At 43.7% G+C, this 24,903-nt stretch overlaps 1 protein-coding gene across 3 annotated transcripts in view; it reads right to left on the bottom strand.

The window, feature by feature from the left end:
• The window catches only part of WBP1L (WW domain binding protein 1 like), a 59,362-nt gene extending 36,454 nt beyond the window's left edge, over positions 1 to 22,908 (bottom strand). Inside the window, exon 1 of one of the 3 annotated variants that reach the window (XM_077182931.1) lies at positions 22,686 to 22,908. In XM_077182931.1, coding sequence (XP_077039046.1) covers positions 22,686 to 22,902 — 217 coding nt within the window. In that variant the 5' untranslated portion in view covers positions 22,903 to 22,908. Of the gene's footprint in view, positions 1 to 5,451; positions 5,589 to 22,685 lie in introns of those variants that run through there. The other 2 variants (XM_054637824.2, XM_077182933.1) reach the window with 2 other exon arrangements.
• Positions 22,909 to 24,903: the final 1,995 nt, after the last annotated feature.

Raw genomic sequence — 24,903 nt, forward strand, 5'->3', positions numbered from 1 at the left:
GAATGTCTATTGCAGTCTGAGCTCACACTGACTTGAAGTCACCATGAGGAAAAATAATTGACCTTCAAAAATGTCCCAAAATTCTTGGGAAACTCAAAGCCAAGCAAAATTAAAAAAGCTAAAGCCATCTTTTGTAAATGTAAAAACATATTAGTGAAACGGAACTTTTGTCTGCCAAAGCAAGCCAGCAGAACCAGTGCATTCAGTGCATCCACCATGCACCAAGAGACCTTCAGAGATGCCTGCAGGATTCAGACCGGAAACCAGATGCATAAGAGAGACAAATCAAGCAGCTTTGTTGTGAGACAAAGCACACTGGACCAGGGTGAATTCTCATACATGCAACTAGTGCATTCTTGAGTTGTGCAGTTAGAGGAAAGTCTCTGAGCTGTTTTGTGCTCCACAGCCCTGTAGTTCTGCACAGCTGAGCCTCTCTACTTCCCTTTTCAAGGCAGGCTGGAGGAAACACAACTCTGCTGCTTCCTCATTAGCATGAAGTGATGCCGTCAAATTGTCTGCAGACAGCTTTTGAACTACCCCAGGAACAGCCAGGCTTCCAAAAACTCAACACACACATGGAAAATGCTTCTTCCTAAACTTCCCAAGAGGAGGAAGATGCACCAGTGGCTCCTACAGTCCCTGAGCTGCAGCTAGCTTGGGAGTGTCTGCAGCTTACAGCAGTTCTCACCAGATTCTTGTTCAAGTCCTCCACTCTTTGCTCTCATTTAGATGACCTGGAAGAAATTTCCATGGATGCAGATGCCAAGAACATCCCTTGTGAGTTGAGTCCTTAGGTATGAGAAATGACACCAAGTCAGGGGTTTGACTGAGAGCCCAGATCTTGCTGTAATGTGATAGCCCTGCCCGAGCCATCCTGCCAGGTCTATTAAATCCCAGTATTTCATAAAGTAACAGTGGAATCTGAAATAAGTTTAGTTTCTGAAGGACAGAAACACCAGTTTCTGGTGGTCTGGAGGTTTTGTTTTATTTCAGAGTGTTGCCCTAGGTCAGGTCAGCTGACCACAGAGGCAAGGAGCACAGGCTGCTGCTGCACCACTGCAGATGCCAAGCATTCAGTATGGGCAGTCAATGCTAACGCCAGAACAAAAGACAAGACCCTTTTCCCAAGTTCAACAGTCTCCCCACAGACTCAGCTTTACTTGGATTGTGTCTAGGAACAACCATTTCTTCACAGTAGAGACAGATTTATTCTTGGGAAAAAAAAAAAAAAAACAACCAAAAAAAAGTGGGGGGGGGTCAGATCTCTCAGAGAGACTCTGGCATCTTCAAGAAAGGTCAAGAACTCACCCCCGACGCCTCTAAGCCTTACTAGGAATGAACAGAAATGAAAGAAACCCTCTATCTATTCAATAGCACCAATTCAGACATTCTGTCAAGATCTGAACACTTTTACCATGTTTTTTTCCTAACACAGCCTGGGGCTCAAAAACATTCTTAAACATGAAGGTTCATATAAATCTACCAAATTAGAGTCAGAAAGACTTTCAAATGTAATTTACAACTCAGCCAGTCAGCAAAAACATGAAAGGGCACTACCCAGTAGATTCCTCCAGTATATAAACACTCAGAGCAGCATCAAAATTTGTTCTGCAATAATGTCTTCATGAGACAGTTGATCTTTAGTGATCAAGGAAGTTGTGGATAAACCTCAAGACTGAGAATGTTTTTGGTGCATATTCTCATTTCTCCCAAGGGAATCTTGATCTTCTGAGGAATATTAACATGAAGTATGCAAAACATTTTATGGACTGTTTATAACCTAATGACTCCAAGTGTAACCTTAGATGTCATTCTGCAAAGACTTAGTCATGTTCAGCAATCTGAGCAGAGGGAAAACGCTAAAGCCTCTTGGGCAGATCACTTTTATTGCTCCTTTAGCTCTGTACAAGCAGTTTCACATAATACAGTTAACTTATACTGGTATCAGCAAAACACTGCTCAGAATCAAGCTGACATAAAACTCATGGTTACATTATTAACTAGCAAAATCCTTCCAAGGACTTGTGTTTGGAAATGTCTCTTCAGATATACAGCCAAATCTGAAAATGCAAAAGATTCTTACATAAATATTACTTAATAGTGTTCTTCTGAAAAAGATTTTGAAATACTCTAATCCTTCAATAAAAGACAAACATGAAAAGCATATGGTTCATACTGGGTATGCTTATTGCAAATCAAGTTACCTTCCTGGAAACTCAGTATGTATTTGCTAAATGAAAACAAAGCATCTCTTATGGCTTCACAATTAGAATTTAAAAAACAGATGCTACAGGAGTTAGTTTTCTTTACAATTTTACTTTACCAGTTATACATCTTGAATGCTAAAAACAAGTATTCAAGGAGAAAATACTGTCACAATCTGTGAAGTTAATATTTATGTTAAAAATACTCATGGAAGAAACTAGCTGTTTGCTTTCCAGAAGCCACTATCTGGTCTCTCCTATTTTTCCAATAAGAAGAGGCCTTTGCAGAATTATAAATAAAACACTGAAACCTCCATGTGACTTTCCCATATGCAGCTTTTCAACAGCCAAGTGATTTCCCCTATCCCATCCCCACTGTTTGCATACTAAGGCAATGTTTGCCAAGTTTTGCCAAGTAGAGAATTTTTAAGCCAAAATTGTAAAACCAAGAAGATAAAGATTTTGTTAATATCCTCTGATCAGAGATAAACATCATAAGGAGAGTTAAACTGTGAAGAAGAGCAAGAGAAAAAAGGATTTTATGTTTTGCCATCATTTACCAGGAATGTCACTCTGTCAGTGTAGAATATGAGCATGCCAACATCAACTTCCCTGAGTTTTTAAGAGCCCTACATGTAGCCATTCTACTTCTGCACATGTTCTGAGACACAATACTTTTCACTCATTGAACAAACAAGCAGATCTAACCTGAAAGGTGGAGGAGTTAAGAGATTAATAATAATAATAGTAAGTTAATCTCAGTTTTATTTATCTAGGGCTACTGGCAGATGTAGCTGACAGGATTCTCCTGCCTGTTGCTTTTCTGGTTGCCTTCATTCCCACCACAATATCCAGATATCTGAAAAACCAACATCCAAATGGCTCTCCATGCTTGTGGAGATGACTGAAAACCATGCTTCCAGTTTTCTGAAGGGTGGGACCTGTGACCACATCTACAAGGAACAACACAGCAGCTAATTCTGAGCCAAAAGGAGATGGCAGGCAAGGCTGGAGCACATGTACCAGGACAAGAGAAAGGACTGCCTGCCAGAGGAGAATGCAGAGGACAAAGTACTTTGGCCATCATTTGAACAAGGAGGGCAGCCCAGCAAGGAATGCAGAAAAGTCACCTGCCACAGAACATTAAGATGCCATGTTAGACTGAAAACCCCACAGCAGAAGTCCGAGAGTTATTCTTCCCAGGACACCAAAGGATCTCTTTTCCAGTCTAAGTTGCAGCACAACATTCATTCCCACTGACCTCACTTTTCCCCTTGCATGAGGAACACACCCAAGGTGCTATCTTGATCAATGCAATCACAAAAGGTTGTTCATTACATGCAACAGTTCAGTAAAGCACATCTGGCAGTATGACAAAACTCTGCACAGGGACACCTTGAAATTTTCCTGTTCTATTTTATCTACATCAAATCCCACTAATATCTAAACACTTCTCTGTCTCCAGGAGTGCAAGAGCTGTGGGCTGGTGACAACCTGCAGCTTCACTCCATGTGGCCCCCAGTCTGTGTCATGAAAGCCTGGCACCAAGACTTACATGAAGAAACTGCACACACAAAGGGGATGGAAAATCATGCTCCACCCTCATGAAAGGCATTCTCTGGTCCTGCTTACAGCCTGAAAAGCAAGGGGCAAGAGGTTCTGTCTTTACTCTCCACAGGTGTGTTCAGCTATACTTGATGCCTGCACTCCTCCTAAGTTTATGTTTACTTCCCATTGACAAATATGTTCTTCTGCAGTCTGTTTAATCTATTTTCAAAAAGACAGGTAACACTTTTTGGTTTTTTACATTAGTCAGGTTTCTTGTGCAAGACAAATTATGGCCTCTATACAAAACATAACTGGGATTCCAAATAACTGGTCATCCATTCTCAAACTGTATTGGGCTTCATGTCTGGCAAAGTCACTGTTTTCTATTCTTTCCTTCTCTACTAGCAAAATAAGAACAGAATTTACTGTATCAGAAACAGATTAAGTCATTAATGTTTATAGAGAACACCTATTACTTTACATTACGCAAAAGATTTGATGTTTAATTTTTCATTTGATATTTTTCATACTAGTTCAGTATTAATATTTGTATACATACAGAAAACAAGGAGAACTCTTAAAAGTTCACAGGTTTCAGAAGAGGACATTCTGTGATTTAGTTATTTGCAGGTAGCAAGAGAAAACAAATACAAAATCATACTGTTTATGAAAACTAGTAATTGTTGAGGATGACCATGTTTTTTTAGGGTCAATCTTTGAAGAACTGGCAGTAAAAAGAAGCATCTTCCTTTTATTTACCCCTGTTCTATACCAAATATCCATACTAAAAATAAATTTTAAAACTAAGACAACTCTATTTTCTTTTATTCTTCCACAGTATCAAGGAGACTGAAAGCATAATTCATTCTAATAATTTCCTGTAAAGGAGGATTTCATTGTCAACTATAGTAAGCAAACACCAGATTTAAATTTTCCCTTGCAACTTGCCAATATTCTCATGACTCAGCTTAAGAAAAAAAGTTTTCTTTCCACTTCAGTAACTTTCCTCTTTTGGTCTCCAGCAAAAAGATGGATGATAATTTAGAAAGATTCCTAGCCATGCATCATTTATGGCTGATATCAGTTACAAGCCAAAAAGTAATCAGAGATTTAAAATACTGGCAGAAATAGTTTAGTGGTTGGTATTCCTTTGATAGCAGACTTCAATACTGACTTTATAAAATCAGCATCAAAAGAGATACAGAAACATGTACTCAGTGCTTCTGGCATACTTGATTGTAACTGGACATTCTAAGTAGGAAGCCATAAATACATTGGGCCTCTGAGATAACCAGCAACATGGTAGCAGTAAGTGGAATCAGGATTAAAAATTAACTATCTCATCGTTTCTCCCAAAGTGCCAAGAACTCAGACCTTCACATGACTGAAGACTCTTTACAGAGTAACCACATGTGAAAACACATATTCCAGGCTCACAGGACTGGAACCCTCATAACAAAGTGTCACAGTGATGACTCAAGCTCTATGGGCAACTTTTTTTTCCATGCCATTAAATATCTAATTTTTCTGTCTCCACGCCTCACAACCCACTTTTTGTACCTCAAAATACTGACAAAAGTTACCAGTGATCTCCCATGGCATGAGATGCATGGGAAGCTATGCAACAGTCTTTGGGGTGGGAAGCCAGTTCAAATCTTAATTTCTCAACTCAGGAGCACAAAGAAAAGAACACTTGTACCGGCTTTCACATCTCTCTTCTTCACATCTTGACGTCTCTGCTAAGAGATTCTAACAACCAGGACACCAGAATTCATACTTCAGCATCTTCAACTTCTTTCCTGAAGGACTCCAGCTATTGATTCCTGATAACGCTGCCAAGCTGGTCCCTGAAACAAGCCAGAGAGCGCTCAGGAAACATTCAGGAAAAGGTTGGAAGAAAGAAGTGGTTGCAGGCAGATCCCAGCACGCAGAAGGTCAGCCCCTGACTGCAGGGATTAGCAAGGCTTTCCATATCACAGCATATCTCAAAGAGACTGCAAGGATTTCCCAACTTCAGAAAAACAACTCAAAGAGGACACAAAGAGGAACTGGGACCCTGCAAAGGCCTGTGTGGCTGAACTGAACCCCTGAAGCTCTCTGCAGCCTGGGCAAGGTACAGTCCAATGTGTTATCACAAGTACCAGATGTTACTCTACACTGAAGTGCACACTTCTTGACCAGAAACCTGATTTTAGAGGTCAGATTTAGCAGTGCTGCTTTGTACAAGGATTCTGACATGAATGCTAGAAGCAACAAACAAGAAGGAAAGAAATAAAGAAAAAAAAAAAGCCAACCAACCAACCAACCATCATTCTTTAGAAGAGCAGCTGTCTGGAAGAATTTCAGAAATACTTCGTCCAAAAGTGCTTCAGTTGCCATTCAAAATACTCTCCCATTGCATTTTCAATTTCAAAATCTCTTTGCCTTCAAAGTCTGTATCCTCCTATATTTTATTCAAAAGCTCTTGCAATTTAAAAGTCATAGAAAAGCATACCAAAAATACCAGACCTGACTAAATGCATCCATTTCCCTGCAACCTTTATTCCTTCTAAAGCTCCATGTGTGCTTACAAGCACATACAGATACACAAGTGAAACAGGATTTTCTGGTATCGAAAGATCTGCTTCTAGTGTTTATTTTCCACTTGAACCATAATTTTGAATAGCAGATGCTCCAATTTTAGTTTAAGCAAGTAAACATAAATCCTGATGAAAGGCATTAGGGGTATAAAAATGCCCATTACTTCTTTGGACTAGATTTGAACTGTGGACCTAACAATGTGACACTCAGTAGTTCTTCAACTGTGATCACAGATATTTGCATCAGCAAATACTTAAATCCCAGGAGATGATACTTCCTTGGGAAGAAAAGAAGTCTTCAGAAGTAAAAGTCTACATTTGTGCCATTTTAACAAGCAAGAAAATACAAGTAACAGTCACTTGATTCCTATGGGTTTCTAGAAGATCCTGGTATTACAAGTACACAACACATGAATTTGTAACAAAAGCCAGAACTTGCAAAGCTCAGCATTCACTACTAGACAGGGGTAAACACAGCAAGTCCCAATAGTCTCTGTCATGGCTTTAGAAATTTACTAAAAATGAAGACACATTTTATATGAAAATGCACAAATAGATCCACTTTGAGATGACTTACTAGGAATTAAGGCTTTCACATTCTGTTCAACAGCATCATGCACATCTGCAGAGCCTGGCATCATAACATCTACCCCACCAGAACTATCCAGGCTCTTTGCAATGCAGGAGCCTTGCATCAATATCCTGGTGCTGTGGCAGTGCAGGTAGGTGCAGGTCCCAATGAGGCAAGCACACACTCCTCAGCTGGTTTCAAAGAGGCATCAGCTGAAGGCAGCTATCACTTCATCTTGAAGAGAACCATTCTCTGATATTTTGTTTGGGTGTACAAATTTCACAATGATACATGTGCCAGCAACGCAGATAGAGCCAAAAGCACAATTAACAATTCCCAGCAGAGGGTAGATGCTGTTTAACATTTTTCAGAAAGTACTGCATATGTGCAGGCGCTCCATTTTACTGAAGAATCTCTAAAGCCATCTCCTAATCAATAGTAGTATTTTTAATCTCCCTGATGAAATATAATATTCCCATGAACAGCCAGCAGCCCCTCTCCCCATCACATATGCAAACTCACCCACAAGTGTGACCAATCCTACAAAAAGGCTCTTGAGAAGAAGCATCTGTACAAACAGCGATCTGCCCGCCGGGGGATGAAGTCCTTTGCTTGGGTTTGCTTTGGAACTACAGATGTGCTTCAGCTGCTCTACTCTCTTTCAGCCATCCCAAAAATACCAGCCAAAACTGTCAGGCCATCCACATGAAGACAGTCACATTCTCCAGTTGGCATCCAAGAGGTGTGCAATTAAGGACTTGCCAAGAAAAGGTACTTATCATAGGTAATTTTCACAATATCACACATAGCATTAAAATAGCTTCAAGAAAGGAAAGAAAAATCTAGTATAAATTCCAAAAGCAGGTGATAAATCTTCCAAAAGCGTTCAAAAAGATCGCAGTAAAAGCTTGTAAGGGTGAGCAAACTGATTTCAAAAACATGCTTCAGATTAACCCTTCTTGCACAGCTTCAGAAAGATACCATCTCTGTTGTTCCCAAGCACATCTGCCAGAGCTTGCCAAGGAAAGCATGAGCAAGCAGCTTCAAAGGCAGGGTGACGTACCTATAGCAGTAAGCCCTAATCCTTTCTGGGGAAACCACGCAAACTTAGTCATACAAAATGGGATTAGAAATTCTAAAACAAAACAAGGCATTGAAGGAATTAGCAGTCATCCCAAAATCATGTTGAAAATATTGAGCAACATTTAAATAACAACTTTTGTCAGGGCTGATAAAGAGAAATAAAACTAACCTCTTTGACAGGAAACCTTCAGCGGATGGGAATAGGAACAGGATATCTGTGTCAGCCCAAAACCTTACACACTGGACGATGGCAAAGAGCAGAGGTGTCTGAGAGCACCACAGCCATCACCCCTAGAAATTCAAGTGCATAGACCCCTAGAAAAATATTTCTGTGATTTGACCATAGGAAGTATGGCATTGATGGAAGCAGACAGTGCTTTGACAATAAAGTGATTGCTCATGTGCAGGGCCAGAGGGAGAGTCTCTGGGGGGCAATTTGGGAAGCGCAGCCTTATTCTTTCCACAGTTCATAATGTCATTCAAACTTATGTACACAAGAATGTTGCAACTGCTCAAGTGATCATCTCCACTAGCGTCACACACATGGCAGAAATGCAGAGGTCAGGATTTCTGAGGCACTTCCCCAAGGAGACAGTTAATGTGACTTTCTGAAGTTCCCCACGTTTCTTGCACTGGAACTTCCTGGACAACAGTGTTGCTTATTTTCCAATGCCCGGATCTAACCCAAATTACATGTTTACAAAATCCACATGAAATTCAGGTTTTGATCAATGTGTGTTTTCATCTTTGAACAAGAGCTGATTTTCTAACTTAAGACAATCTTTCTAAAATAAACCATGTCTGTGCATAGGGTCAGGGTGCCTGGAGAGATCCTAAAACAATTAGTTCAAGTGAGCTTCCCATGCCTTCTCACTGCCAAGCAAGCTTCATTAGCAAGTACCAAGTATTCAAGTCCTGATGGCTTCAACAGATAAAAGGGAGAACACAAAGACTTGCATCAGGAAAAGGAAGGCAGTGGAATAAAGTAGATAAGCAAGGAGAGAAAATAATACCTTGAGAAAAAAAGGCAGACCATCATGATCTAAGTGCTAATTAAATCTGCTCCCAATCGGTATTAAATGAATGTGACCATAAGGCACGAGTCCAGTCTAGCAAGAGAGAGCATATTTACCCTTTGATCATTCTCTGGTGTCAATGGAAACCCACTGGGGCTTGAAGAGATACCAAGTCATTGAGAGATGACTATCTAATTTAGCACACAGAAGGTGAGTGAAAGTAAATTCGAGTTTCCACCCCACATCCTCAGGTCCGGGACTATCACTCGCATTTAATGAAGTCAGAGCACTCAGATTTCAGTCACCTCCCTCTGCTTTCTCCCTTCACAGTCAAGTCTCTTCTTTCCTAAATATCAGGCTCTTCTTTCCTTTAGAAAGGCCTCCATGCTTCCCTCTCTCCAAAGGGAAAAGAAAACAGGACAAGACAGCTGACATGCAGCTACTTTGTCATGCCAAGCAGTACAGCATAGGGCTGTCCAAATTCAGGGCAAGAGCAGAATCACTGTGCTACCTTTCATTTACAACTGACACTGCTATTTGAGTCTTTTCTCCCTTGCAGTCTCATAGATCCCAGCAGAGCCCTTCAGAAGAGTGACCTTGCAGCAACAACCAACTGTACAATGGTAGGAACAATGGGAACCAGGGAGATCCTAAACCAAAAGCTGTGGTAGCTTTGAGTAGAGGAGTTTGGAAACTGCTTATCTAGAGTCTCTGCAGGGAAAGCAAAAAGACATTTAAAAACCACCCTGCAGAGCCCCTCTGAAATCTCAAAGGTAACCATGAAGCCAGGAGAACTGCACATGAAGCCAGGAGAACTGTGAGAAAATTCAGCTTCTACCAGTAGCAGTAACCCAATCAACTAGCAGAGCCTCTTTGGTATACCTAGACAAAAAAAATAAAAGAAAGAGAAGATAGGGCATTTCACACTCTGCTCAGTCTCTTGGAAGATGAAAGCAAAGAGGGGATTTTTTTAAAGTACTTGCTTAGAAGTTTTGGAGGAAAAGAACAACCCCTAGTTTTCCTTCCATATTTAGGCTGAGAATTTTTCAGTATTTCCACTGTTGCGAAACAGAACACAGAAGAAAACAAATCTTCTTTGACTAAACAGAAGTGCCAACCAGAAAATAAGCCACAAAAGCTTGTATAAATACATGCATATCCCAAAAACCAGATGCACCTATCAAAGCATTGTTTAAAGTTTGTCTGAGTTGAGAGTGTAACTGAACTCTCTGTACTTGTTGCTAAGAACAATTTTACTCAAAATAATAACCAGGATTCAAACCAAGCAAGAAATAATGAACTTGGGTTTAATTGGTTTGCGAGAAACCCAATTTGCAAGTGCTATCCTTAGCCAGCTATTGAATATGACTGAGCCCAGAAGGCACTGTGATGAGTGACTTAAGTGGAGGCACCCTACACCCACCAACATTCCTGCTGAATGAATGTGAAATCGGCAAGAATTGCTTTTATTTATCTTACTAAAAGCATTTCTTGGAAGGGCTGGAAAAATTTATTTCAGATGGATTTTTCAGCTGAGAACAAAGTTGTATTTATTATAATTATGCACTCTCCAGTGTGGCCTGCCTTGCTGAGAAAGAACATTAAATTCAGCTGTGCACGAACTCATGGAAGTGACCTTTTTGAATGAAAATGCTGCAGCAAGAGACTTGTGGAGCATTCTCACTAAATAACCTACTGTCTGCAACTTGTAGATTAGTGCTCAGACCACTGATTTTAGCTGCTACTTACACGGGCACAAGTCCACATGAGGTCAATCATGAGGTCAAGCTGAGAATAAATCGTGTGTGCTGCAGAATACAGTATAGAGAACTGTACTTGGTCTCCAGTCCAGTATGGATTTATGAAATTTTGTTAACCATGATTTAGAAGCATAACACTGCAAGGCACTTTAAAGAGGTCTTTTCTGCAGGACACCCAGTGTTCACTTTATATAAGAGGATCAAAGGTGTTATTGACAGAAAGGGAACAAGCTCTCACTTTATTGAGAGCAACAAATGCAAAAACTAACACCCACCACCCATGCAGAAATAGCCTGCTTCCTCTTTGTGGAAGGACAAGGATTATCTGGAAGACTTCTGCTCCATGGAAAGCCCACACACTTGGGGAGAAGACAGGTTAGCACTGAAGAACTATCAAGTTAAACTAGAATGCTCATTTCATCACCAAATGAAAGGTGAAATGTAAAATAGCGAGAGTGCAAGACACACACTTGTTTGGAAATTAAGGATGTCATTTCAGTGTGCACATATAAAATGTCCCCCTTGGACCCATCAGATGATCTTACTCTTTGCAGAAAGGTTGGGTATCTCATCCTATGAAGAACTTAACACAGATGTCTGAGCCTTCCCAGCAGCTGGGCAGTCGAATTCCTGGTGCCAAAGAAAGCAAGGCAAGCTTTCGTGATGACGTCCAGGACATCTCATGGGCAATTGGAAATCATTCCTCTGCCTGCCCAGCCCAAGAGCATCCCACAAGGATCAGGATCTGCTGGCAACCTGCTCCAGGCTCCCTCTCCCTTTCACTTCCAAGGTATGCTCTCATGGTTCGTGGCCATCTGAAGATTTTGGTATGCAGTTCAAAAGCCTAGAAAAGAGACTACCCTGTACTAAGCATCCAGAAGTCAAAATGCAGCTGTAAAAACAGTTTGTGCTGCCAGTTTGGGTTCTGCACTCCCTTTTCAGATTCTGCATTTGCATTTCAGCCAGCTCCCACTGCTCTGCTCGCTGAACCTGCTGCTTTGGTTCCAAATCTCCATCTCTGTGTGCTGTTGTCTCCAAGGGGAAATAAGATACAAGAAATTCCATGTTTTGACTTTGGTACAGAACCAATTAACTCAGCTGCAAAGAAGGAAAAGCTTTCACTTGAAGGAATAGTTTTCCATGCACAAACAGAGCACATGCAATTTGTGAGGGGCACTAAAGCTTAATCCTCATGTGTCTTCACATGTTGATTATTTACAGTAATGGTTTCCAGATAAATAGAAGAACAGTCTCCACTCAAGTACAGAAGAAGCCAAGAACAATAAAACTGTATCTTGACAATTAGGTAAAGTTTGACCATAGTACTTGAGGGCATTAAAAGCCTTTGGACCAAAACCTTGCAGAAGAAAAGCAAGTGCTTCTTAGTTAACAATTAATAATTTAGACCTGAAGACTTTTAGCCAGACATCCAGCTGAAGAGGAAAATTACACACTATTTATACAGCCAGTACCACACAATCTCCTAGTATTTTGATACAAAAAATACAGTTCATAGTACATTTGCCATTTTAATGTCCACATTGTAGATGAGAAATGTGAAATTACTTTCTTAATATCATGTGGTAAGCCAGGATCACAACTGAAGAGTTCTTGCAAAATTACTTATTCATCAAAGGGAGTACATTGGGGCGTTTAAAAATATTTTTAATAATATTTATAGATTCACTCTAAAAAAACCCAAAACTAAAGCTAAACTCCAAAAATTTTCTACTTTTTCCCCATTGTTGCACTATCTTTTGGGTTAAGTAAACTAGCAAGGCACTTCACCCTCAAGAGCCCTCATAACAAGCATATGCAAGATGCCTGCTGCCAGGATAGGGAAAAAGCTGATCAACACAGAAGCAGTGCAAGACTTGTAAATGAAGAGGTTATTAGGTTGAACCAGATAAAAGAAGTCTGTTTAAAGACCATTTCTTTAATTAGAGACACTAGTTAAAATCACAAACCAGTTTTACCTTGCACCCTGTCCTGAAGGAAAGTGCCTTCAGAAGGACGGTTGGCAGGCAGTGCCTGTGCAAGAGAAGAGCCACTGATAGTAAGAGCTCTCAGCAAAAGCATACAAATAAACAAAATCTAGGGTCATTCATTTCAGAGTCTGTCCCAGCTTGTGAAGTGCCACTAGAACTTAAGGTTTCCAGAACTGTAAAATTAACTATTTCTGTGTAATGATAAAGGCTGCATCAACAGCAGCACTCAGCCAGCCTACAGATAACACTCATGCAAGGTACACAGTTTCATAGACACAAATAAACCCTCCATTTGTTTGGTTCCAAAAGATCAAGATGGCCCACACCATCCAGCCAGGTCACTGTAAAGATCTCACCTAGTGCTGCTTTCCTCCCCTGAAGATCTCTACATTTTCCAGCTGAAGCAAACTGTTCACTGCCTTGCATACACAGATTTAGTCCTGTTTTATTAGGACACACTGAATGTACTTAATCCTTTGGTTGCACTTCTAAAATCTTTTAGAGTAGGATTACAGCAGGAAGAGTTTTGGTTATATGCTGTTAGATAACATAACACAGCCAAGAAACCATCACTTTCACACTTTGTGTTGCCCAAAGTTTATCTGCTCTGTTAAAGGCTGAGAAAAAAGGAGATTAGTCTGAGCCTCATCCACACCTGGAATACAGCAAGCCCTTACATTTCACACCAGCCTGAAGTTACATGCCAGCAAAGGTGAAACAAGGCAACAACAGATTTGTCTGGCCCTTAAACTAAAGTTTTCCTGGCACAATGCTTCTCAAAAGATATATATCATGCTGAAAATAAAGGAGGACTGCTTCTCCAGCTAGTCCCTCTAAAGAAAGCAGACTGTAGGTTTTAGAAGAGAAAATGATTGCTCCAGAGCTCCTGAATTCATCTTTGGCAGGATGATCCTTGGACTTTGGAGTCAAATGATGGGCCTAAGAGCACAAAATAGGTCTGAGGAGAAAAATCTTCTAACTCTTGTTTTGACAGCCTAACCACTGGTTTAGTATGATCACAGACTGGAAAGTAGAGATAAAAAGAGCAGAAAAGCAAGAAAGTCAGTAAAAACAAAGAGCCACAAACATGAGAGTGATATTAATAACCAAGCATGTGAGATGCAAAAAATTCCTAGTGAGATGAGTAGGAAAAATGAGCAAAACAATGAGACAAAAAGAAAACAATACAGCTAGGAAAAAAAGTAGAGAAAAATAAGAGCTCTTATTTTTGACACAGCGATTTAAGATAGGCTCTGTTGGAGTCCAAGTGCTAAGTGTCAGTAAATGGAGACAATCAGCAATGACAGATGTCTGCAAGCCTGTTTTATCTAAGCTGCAGATCACAGGAGGCTGGAGAGTCAAATGCAAGCTGTTTGTGAAGTTTGCCTCTTCTAAAAAGACAGAAGTCAAAAACGACAAGGTAATTTGCAGACAATTCAACACAGGCATAACCTTCCTCCTCCTCCTCTTCAGCATTCACTGTTAAAGCAGTCTGCAAACAAATGAGGCAACCACTAAGAAAAGGAGGAATTAATCACACAGGAGACCCAGACATGAGTCATGACTTTCACATGTATTCAGGTAGTTACATGCATTCCAAGCAGAGTAAAGGTCTTTCAGATCATAACTGAGGAAAATTCTTACCTTCCCCCAAGAAGAGAGGCAAGTTTGGTAATTTTACAGTTACAACTGATATACAGGATGTGATGAAGTCAGCCCAGTGTTGTGGCCTTGAAGACTGCCTTCTTCAAAGGTTTTGTTCAGTGTTTACAACACCCCTGTACACTATGCCCACCACCTCCTCCAGCCCTTCCCTTACCTCCTGGCTCATTCTGATCTCAGCCCCCACTTAACCCTTTCATTCCACACCAGTCACTCCGAATTCTTGTTTAGCTCAGCTCTAAAATGTGCTTTTACCGACTGCTACCTCTGTGGGACAGATTTTCTGCCCACCACCAGTGGGATGGCTGTCACAGGGGATAATTTATGTAACAGCATGGCCTGATCTTCTGCTGGAGATGGAAGACATGCAGTTCCCGTGGGTTCCTGCCAGCAGTCATCCACCACCTGGGATTTAAAGGGGATCCCAAACTGAGAAAGAGGTTTTTAAAACAAACAAGTGACTTCTGATACAGTGTAAACAAATAAAAAACTTATTACACAGAGTAAGGAATACAGAACTTAGAAGGAAGAGGACTTCTGCATATTTTACACTCTTTCTGTATCAGGCCTTTGGTGTGGCTGCCACCATTACACCATTGTTTGACTGGAAGTATTATCCAAGACTCTCTTTCTTGACTATCAGCTCTGATTCCACAATAAGTTAAAAAAAAGGTCTCTTGTGGACAACAGTACTTGACCTGTTGGCCATATCTTCATGCTGGACGTGAGAGAAAAGAGTGAATCGGTTCTGCTCCCTAAAAAGCCTTTGCACTGTCTGTAGGCAAGTCATTAATGGTCAAGTGTCTTCCCTGCTTCCAAAGGAACACTTGACACTTTTAACACAGGGAAAACTAAGCATGGCCGGTGAGATTCCTGGCAAAACACACTCTTCATAGCTGTTGCTACAGCTTATCAACCTTTTCACTTTCAATTTGCTCTTTAGCCAGCGGGAGACAAAATGAAAAATAAAAGTAGCTCTGTAACCACTGGAGCTGACCTCTCATAAATGTTTTCCACAAGGCTGACTGACTTTGCAGGCTCACAAACTGTGAGCTCCAACGGAGGCTCTGGTAAGAGGTAAGGCATGTATCATGTCAGTCAACCCAACTCAAAAATTTCCCAGTGCTAATAAGCTCACTAGTGTAGCTTCTCACCCAGTGAACCCCTGTTTGTTTGGTTTTTTAAGGTGTCTCTGTGCCTACCTGTTTCCAGGAAATATGTTGAAATTTTACGCATCTTTGAGGTATCTTCCTATCAAATTTCGTTCAAGTTGGTCAGTAGCTTCAAAACGGATGGGGAGATGGACATTGATAACTACATAAAGCTCACCTTCTTCTGTGAACTATCTTCTTTCATTAATAAAATCCATTTTCCTGCTCAAGTCACTCTCTCTCCCTTCTCCAGGACATTTAACAAATGTCAGTATCTTGACAAGCTCCCTCAGCCTGAAGTAGAGCCAAGAGAGGGTTAGTATCTGCTTTTCCCATTGTTCCCTCCCAGATCTCAAAAATAAATCCCCACAAGCAACAAAACAAACAAAAAAAACCCAAACCAAAACACAAAAAACCCCCAAACCCAAACACAAAAACCAAACCCCATGGACCTCCACTTGAATTGCCGCTGAAATTTTTATTACTGCCTTGCACACACCAAAACTAGAGATGAAATAAAAACACATCACCATTAGAAGTAACAGACTTCCACTTCATAGTAATGGAGAAGAATAAAGAGAAAAGAAAGGAGAATTCTCTTCTTTATTGCTAAGATCTTTCCTTTCTTGAGTTTCACTCTTCCCTCTGCTAGTCCTAAAGACTGCTGTCAAGAACACAAGGTCTCGATCCTTTACAAAAAAAGAAAGGTCCATGTTGTCTCTTATTCCCTAAACCTAGCACCCAACAACTTGACAGTCCTGGTAGCTGCTTGCCACACCCACCTACACCTCTGCAACCCATTGTCAGCAAGAAGCCATTTAAAATGCTGCTGGCCAAAGCTCTGTGCCTTGGGATCTGCACTGGGAATCTCCTCTCAGTCACTTCCTCATAAGCTTCCTGTGCATGTCAGTGTTTGGATTTGGTTTACAGAATGCCAGTATAAAAGTGCTTGGGAAGAAGGAACTGTCTGAAAACTGCATCTGAATCTCCTACGCAACCCAGTTCTCATGTCCTTTTTTTCTCTGACCAGTTTGGACCAGCATTGGGCAATGCCAGGTGGAGGGATACTGGCTCGGCAGAGAAGGGCTGCAAACAAGCAGCACCACAAGGTGTCTTCACACAAAATACAGTCTCTTTCTATTTGCAGGTGTTGTTCTGGGCAGAGCATGCCAAGGAGCATTGGCTACATTGGCATTAAATGGTTTGTCCTGCTGCATCAGTCTGCCACCATCACCTACCTCACCTTGCACCTAGCAAACCCCTGCGTGCAAACTGCTCTGTTGCAGTTCCAGAAGCAATTGCACAGACCACAGCTATCATCTAAAAATAATACTGGAGGTGGTGATCCCACTGATAATCACATCATTAGAGAAGAATCAAGCTTTTCCTTGTCCAAGCAGATAAACAGCAGGTCTCTGCAGCACCTTGAGCCTTCCTCTGCAGTCAAACAGTATCTACTGCTGAAATCGTGGAAAAAACTTCAGTTGTGACTGCCACACCAACACACTTCTTTTAACAAGCAAGGTAAGGGCATGCAATTCCTGCTTGGCAAGCCTGTCCTCTCCAGCCAGCTGTTATTTCAGGTACGTTTGTTACGTGCACTCTTCACAGGCCTAGCCACACAATCACCTGTCACAGCTCCATTGCCACAGCACCCAGGTGTTGGCATCTCAAAACATCTCTTCTTAGCTGTGGGCTTTCCAATCACACACGACAGCAGGGGGGATGAGGGATCCAACTTCCCTGTCAGCATCTCTCAATGAACTCATACAAGAATACCATCCGTCACCCTGAGCTCTTTTCCTCTGACTCAGAAGCACAAACCAAAACCTGGCATAATCAGGCTGTCCTGCAACGTGCAATGAGCATCTCTGCCTTGCCATGACTAATGGCCCTTCCAGCACTGTCACCAGCCCTGCCTCACAGACAGCTTTTAAGATCTCTGACACGCTGAGTCCTTTCCCCTACACTGCAAAACAGCAGCACAGCTTGCCTGCTTGTCTTGGATTCATTTGTTTCATTCTGAAACAAATGCAAGAAAGGACTCTGTAAGAGACATAAAGTCATTGGTTATACACATTAATAAGCTCAGAGGACTCCTATGCAGCTATCCAGAAAGGGCAAATGCTTACCCTGTAAAGCAGGGCAGCTCAGATCAGAGGAATATCCCCAAACCTGGTTCCAAGTACACGTTGTCAGGAGACAGAACAAAAGGCCACGTGCAGCTCAGCATTACTGAAACTGCTGGACATGCCTGACAAGGAGACCTTTGCATAGGCACAGCCACAACCACAGGGCACATCAGTGACAGCACTGCATGGAGAAGTAGGCCACAGGATCATTAGCCCAACAATAGCTTTTTGCCACAAGCAAAAGTCTGTTCAATCCTGCCAATCATCCCAATGTGACTTAAAGGGAAAAAAGGCAAAAAAGAAAAGGTGGGCAGTTTGCATTTACTAAATATATTGCCCATTACCTCAGAGGATGGCCATATGGAGGATCATAAAGAAACACAAACTATTACCAACATTAGTGCCCTTCTAATACCACAGAAAGACTAAGGTGAACATCAACATAACACCATGTTAATACAGGCTGACAGAGCCATATAAAAGAGCAGAGCCTCCATTTTTGCCAGCAGAAAAGCAGCTGTTGAAGATGCTTACAGGAGCAGCACTTCTGGGAATGAAAGTGAGGGTTCAGTGGGTGTTTTAGCCAGGTCTGAATAACTGCTGTTGAAATGTGGCCGCATCCATCCTCTGCCTCCGTGCCGATGGCAGATCACCACTTTGGGCGTGACCTCAGAGCAGAGCAGCACCTCATTCAGCAGGGCCACTGCTCAGGGACACTCAGTACTGGATGCTCCCACTAGCCAGATGTGGCTGACCTGGCCCAACAGGCTGGGAGGATGGAAAAATCCCCAACCATAGCAAAACAACTCTGGCAGATGAAACCTTCCAAGTTCCCTTCTCACACACAACTCTGCAACAGTTGCCCAAATTCATTCTTAAACAGGTGCTAGCTCTATTTTCCTTAACTAATATTTGCGGGGTGGCAGAGAAATTCTCAGAAAGGCAATGACAGGTCCCAGTCACAGAGATGCCTTGACTTCTATGAAGAAATCTGCCACTCTCCTCCCCAGGGTTCACTGGACATTTTCAGACCTGGCTTTCCATCTGCTGCCCAGCTGCAGAGATGCAAGTTCAAAGTCTTAAAGCATTTTGTGTAATTATGAGTGCAACTCACAAAATTTAATCAGCAGGAAAGCGTGCTATACAGATGAGACACTGGAGTTCACAGTGTTACAATCATCACAGAAAGAGCAGTCCTTATCCCAGCCTGCAGTTATTTAGAGGTTCCTGTTCTAAGCAAGTGCATCACGTACTTTGATCTCTGCTGCCTCCTGCCAAAATTGTGGATATTAGCAAGCCAAAAAACCAAGAGTCTCAGACAAAGATATGGCAGACAAAATACATCCAATGGTACACAAGCAGCTCTCCTCCTGAAGGAACCTGATCCATTTCAGGAGACACAGAAGTGCAGTTGCAACTAATTACCTTTACCTTAATCAAAAACGTTGCTTTAAACTTACAGATGAGGAGCCTGTTACATGAGGATTGAAACTTTGCTCTTCAGTTCACAGACTACCTGAAGTGATGCTCTGAAAGGGTGTGAATCCAGCCAAAGCCTTGGACGAAGCATGGTAACACCACATCGGTGCAATCAGAGCTGTGGTCACGGAAACTCTGGGTTACAGGGGTGTTAGCCACAGTGACAGTCGTGCTGAGCTGTTCCTCAAAGCAAGGATCTGTCCTCTTTGTCACATATGATGAATCATGCCTCAAGTCACAGTACTTCAAGCAAACTCTTTAATTTGGGATTAAATCGGTCTTTACGAACATGCTTCTGCCAGATTTTGGCTCAAAACCACCTTATTGGAGAAAGACAGATTCCACAGACTTGTCATATAGTTAACATTCACTTAAATCTCTTGTTTTTAAAGACAACAACAGTTGAGAAAACTATGTAATAATTAAGTTGCAGGCATGGGAAGCAGACAGATTATTGAGATGGTCAAATAACCTTTATTCTGCCCTGAAGAGACAAACTAAGATAGAAAAATTATTAAAGTTTAAAGTTTTTCATTAGAAATTTTATCAATTTCATTTTGAAATACATTAATTTCTTACTTCCTTCTGCCATAAACTGAGAAGAAGCACATAGCTAAGGTGTGCTCTAAGACTCTACTTCTACAGCTGCTACTGAACACAGCTAGATTTCTTCTTCCTGTGATGTTTATCCTGATTTTATTACAACATAATTGGAATACTTCTGCCTGTAATTTACTAATAAATGCTTCCACTCAAGTTAACAAAGTTTCATGCTCTGATTATAAGTGAAACTGCAATGAATAGTCATGGAGACAGATAAACCTGGACTTGGGATAGAAGATAAAGAGCTCATCATTTTCTCTGTGATCCACCTTAGTTAAAAGAAAGGTCTTTGACAATCCTGGACAGCCTGGATTTATTTTAACCTTTAAAATCAGACACTCCTGCAGAGCACAGTGTGTTCTCCTGAATGTTTGTTCAGTGCCAGGCAGTACAGCCCCACCTCCTGAATTATTTAAAGGACACATTTCTTGCAGCCCAGCCTTAGACCACCATGTCTGTGGAACAGTTCTTCCAGGCAAGGGGACACAGACCCTGAGCAAGAAGCTCTCCCTGGCAGCAGAAGCAATCGGGACATAGCAAATGTCTGCAAGGTATATGGAAGTAGGCAGCATTCACCAGAGGCAGCAAGGGCAACAGCACTCTGGAGAGGACAAGAGACAAATGCTGTCAGGGTTTCAGGTAGAAATACAAGAACCTTTGGTGCAGAGATCTTCCAAGTCCAGCACTGCCGCGCTGCAGGTCTTCTCTGTGAACTCACTGGCTTGCTCTGATGAAATCAGGCTCTAAGGCAACACCAAAGCAGATGAAGTTTTGTTACATGCTCATTTCTCAAGATCCTACATTACCACGCTGGTTTTTGAGTGGGCAGCTGTCAATCTCTAGTGTGCAGTGAGATAATTTCAGCCTTTTGACAGACAGAGTATACATTTAAGATCTAAAAAAAGCTGTGAGAGTTTTATATAGACAGACTATGGAAAGGAAATGAGTAAAAGATGCATCCCTATCCAAGTGCTCTTAAAGAAAACGTAGGCAGCCAAACCTGTTCTCCCCCACTCTCATGTATTGTACCACTCAGGACATATTATTTTAGGATTATTTCTGGTGCACTGACTAGAGAGTATATCCACAAGTCACAAATGCCACTATTCCACATGCAATCCAGATGTACAATTGCTTCCATGCCCTCCTCCTTTTTCCTTTCCTCCTTTTCTACTTCCTATTTGTTTGACTAATGTATAAACTGTCTGAGGCAGGGAGCATCTTGCACAGTCTTCAAAGCAGGTATGGCATTTTTATTAGCATGTATGGGGTTGTAGAGACTCACAGCTACCATACAGATAATCCTACCACCTGACCACTGCTCACAGCTGGGTACCACAACAACCAGAGAGCAAAACGGTTCTGAGATGTGCTTGTTTACATTTAGTTTATGTACCTCAGCCTGCAGGTGAAATGGAGCAAGCACCAGGACTTCCATCTATTAAAGGCAGTTGAGACAATGTGGAAAACACACAGTTCAACACAATCCTGTGTTTTGTTACATTCTCATTTCTAGAGCAGGAACAGCCAAGCCTTAGCCTCAGTGTGGCTGAAGGGGATTTGGAATGGCTCTACCAACAGCGAATTACATGGCCTTTAAAGTAGATCTGGTGCTCTCAACACCTTGAAAAGAACAGAATTCAAAAGAGGCATAACATCTGTAATTGTAGACAAACTCCTCACCTCCTCCTCCTGCAGAAATATTGAGAAGTACTTTAGTGGATGCCTTCCAGAAGGACACATCCATCTGCATCCCTTGGACATTAAGCACAAGGCAACCCATAACACCTGTGACCTACAGTCACAGATCAGCATCTCACTATCTCTGACCTTCAACAAATGCAAACTGCAATTTGTACTTTATACAGAATACACCATATCAAACCACAAGTCATCATATTCCATCCATGCTCTCCACAGGGTGAAAAAGGCATAATGACTCCATGAATCACAAGATGCAGGTTGTGCACAGGTTGCTTGGTCAACTGCAGTCCTCACTAAGAGTCACTGAACATACACATCAAGGTGGGAGAAGTTACAGGTGTCTGCACTGCTGGACTCAAGACCACCATTGGAGATGTGAACAGTACATACTGTAGCATAGACATGAAACAGAGCAAAGAGATGAAAAAGAGGGAGCCAACTTCATTAAAACCCTTCCCAGGCATGACAAAAGTAGTAACCGGGTGGTCAGAGCCTACGAAGACAAGGCCTGGTCCCCCCTATCCCAGCTGTAACACGCTCCCTCTTCCTTACCGCTGCCGTCAGGTTTGCACCGAAGCTCCTTCTCCACTGTTCCTGCCACGGGAAGGCCAGCTGACCTGTCCTGGGCAGCACCACACAAGTCCTACTTTCCTGCTGACCCACGTCTTCTGTCCCATTGCCACCATCCAGCTCACTCTAAACCTCCTTCAGCCCTGTCCCCTCACAGGTCACCTTGCTCCCTGTCACACCTCCGAAAGACACCTGCACCTCCACCCGCAGGCCCCTGCGCACCTGCCAGCTGCAGCCTCCTGCCCTCACTCCAGCCACCTTTCCCTTCATGTCCAGTCAAACACCTTTCTCCTTCGTCCTGCAGCCACTCTGCCGCACAAAGCCCCTGCAAGCAGCACTGCCACCGGTGTCTGGATCCCTACACCACTTCTCCATCCCCACGGCACACAGGAACCCCCAAAGCCAGGGCTCTACATCTCCTCCAGCTTCACTCCAGTCACGGGGCTCCCCAAACCTTAGGCGGGCCCCCAAGAGCCTCTTCCCCCTGGCACCTCATGCACCCGGCCAGCCCCGCCGGAGCCTCTGCCCCAAGGGCCGGCGCAGCCCCCGCACTCACAGCCGCCCCTTTTCCCGGGGACGCAGCCCCCCGGCACGGCACGGCACGACCCCAGACCCCCCGAGCGGCTCCCCCCTACCTGGGCGGGCTCCGCGCCGGCGGGCAGCCCCTCGGGCAGGGCCTGGAGCAGCAGCAGGGCCATGGCGGCGCGGAGCCTCCTCGCCATGCCCCCCACCCCCCGCTCCCGCCTCCCCGGCCCGACTGCGGCCCGGGACGGGAGCCCAGGGGCACCCCGCGCCCGGACCCGCCCTCGGCACTCCTCTATTGGGCGGCCGGCGCAGCTTTCCGCTTGCCATTGATTCAGCGCGATGTCGCTTATGGCAGAACCGGGAGGGGCGGGGTCTGCGCGCAGGGCGCTGCCATCTTGAGTGTGGCACAGCGAGGAGGGAGCCTGAGGGCGTACTCGGTGCGCCATGTTGCGAGTGGCGGAACCGGCTGGAGAGGGATGCGGGGGCTGCGCGCACACGCATACTGACACACAGACAGACACACACAGACAGACGCACAGCATCTCTGTGGCCGCCAGGCACTCATCCCCTATTCAGCTGGTCACTCCTGCTCAGCATGAGCCCTGCTCAGGCTCCTCCCCAGTGCGCTCACATTGCCCCAAACCCCAGCAGCCCGGCCGGACCTGGGGCACACCGGGGCATGGAGCGGGGGCTGGCATGGCAGCAGCGTCATGGCACTGGGCTCAGGGCCTCCAGAGGGTAGCAGTCTCTTGGTGCCAGCACCACTGGCAGACATAAGCAACATGGAGAAGAGGATCTTCTCCAGCGGCTGTGTCCCAGCATGTCCCCACACAGTGATTGTCCACACTCCCAGCCGGAGTGGGGGCATCTTGAGCACTTGGCATTGATTCCCAGCTCGGCAGAGACAGCCCATGCTCCAGGGGCAGTGTCAGAGGGTTTCTGCACTGCCACTCCCAGTGTACCAGACAGCCTCCATGCCGGATTGGCATGATAAGGTTCATCAGATGCCCAGATAACACGTTAAGAAAGGCCGGAAAAAAATAATTGATTTAGCAACTTCTCTCCTGCCCTGGCTTTTTTCTAACCAGATCAGCTCTCTTGCCTGCTGCTAGCTGTCACACCTTCACCATGCTCGCTCCTCTTCCTGTGGCACCAGATCCCGGCCTCCAGCAGCCCTTGGGACCGAAGACAGTCCCTTCCTGCTGGGACTGCCAGTGCTTGAGGGAGCCCAACAGCCTCCCAGCCCCTGCTTGGGCTCTGCTGCACACCAACGTGACATCTTTGGTGTGGTTACCATTTGAAGTGAGGTCGTAAACATGCTGGAACACTGACATTTCCGCCTCACACAGTTATTGAAGGAGCTTTATTCCTGTTCCCAGCTAGCCCTGAAATTAGAGGCACAGCAGGGGGAAGGCATGGAGATCAGGGAGCACAGGACAAGCCCAGATCAGGTGTGACTCATTGTTGGAGAGCAATTAACACTTGCTGCTCTTCCCAAGCAGGGATTTGTCTGGCTCTGACTCTTTGCAATGAGGTTTCCTTCCTGCTGCAATGGGAAATGGAGGCCAGACTGGCCACAGCTTGACAGCAACTCCTCTGCTCCCCAGTGAGACCAAGCAGGCTGCAGACTTAACTGTGGTTTTGGGGAGGGCTGGCAGGCTCTGGCTGCAGTGACCATGTCCAGAGTGATGTGAGCTGTTGAGATTACTTGAATCCTCGGGGGGAGATTCCAGCTACAACCTAGAAACCTAGAAACCCTGCTGAGCTGAACTGTCAGCTGGCATAAATCCATGTTGATCTGAAGAGAGAATCCACTGCTATAAGCTCAGGGAGGCGGGGGGAAGCTCTGTCTTGAGCATGGCTTGCCAATTCTATAAGCCCAGAGCAAACCTCTTACTCTGTCCATAAGCAATAAACTGCACCATGTCCCACTCCCCAGGGCAGGGGAAGAGCTGATGCAAGATGGCAATAGCACTTCAGGGGGTCTCTGTGCTCCATTGCCCCTCAGGGCAGGAAAAAAGGAGCAGCCAAACAGCTGAGGCTTTGCTGTCATGGTCCCAAACTTGGCTTCATGTGGCTGCTACCCCAGAATCACTGCCCAAAGAACTCCCTGACCTGCCAGGACCCCTCCAAACTGCCAAGGCAGGAGGGGTGAACAGCAAGAATAGGGAAAAGGCAGTTTTTGGGTGCTACAGCACATCATTTTGCAAACATTGCCATGCTCCCAAGCATGCCAGAGGCACCTTGGACCCAAAAGACTGCTACAGGTACTTTTCTGAAAGCCCTTACGGCTGTTTTGGGTGTAGGACAAGAGCAGTGTGAGCTAAG

The sequence above is a fragment of the Agelaius phoeniceus genome, chromosome 9 (genome assembly GCF_051311805.1).
Source record: "Agelaius phoeniceus isolate bAgePho1 chromosome 9, bAgePho1.hap1, whole genome shotgun sequence".
In the NCBI taxonomy this organism is placed as follows: domain Eukaryota; kingdom Metazoa; phylum Chordata; class Aves; order Passeriformes; family Icteridae; genus Agelaius; species Agelaius phoeniceus.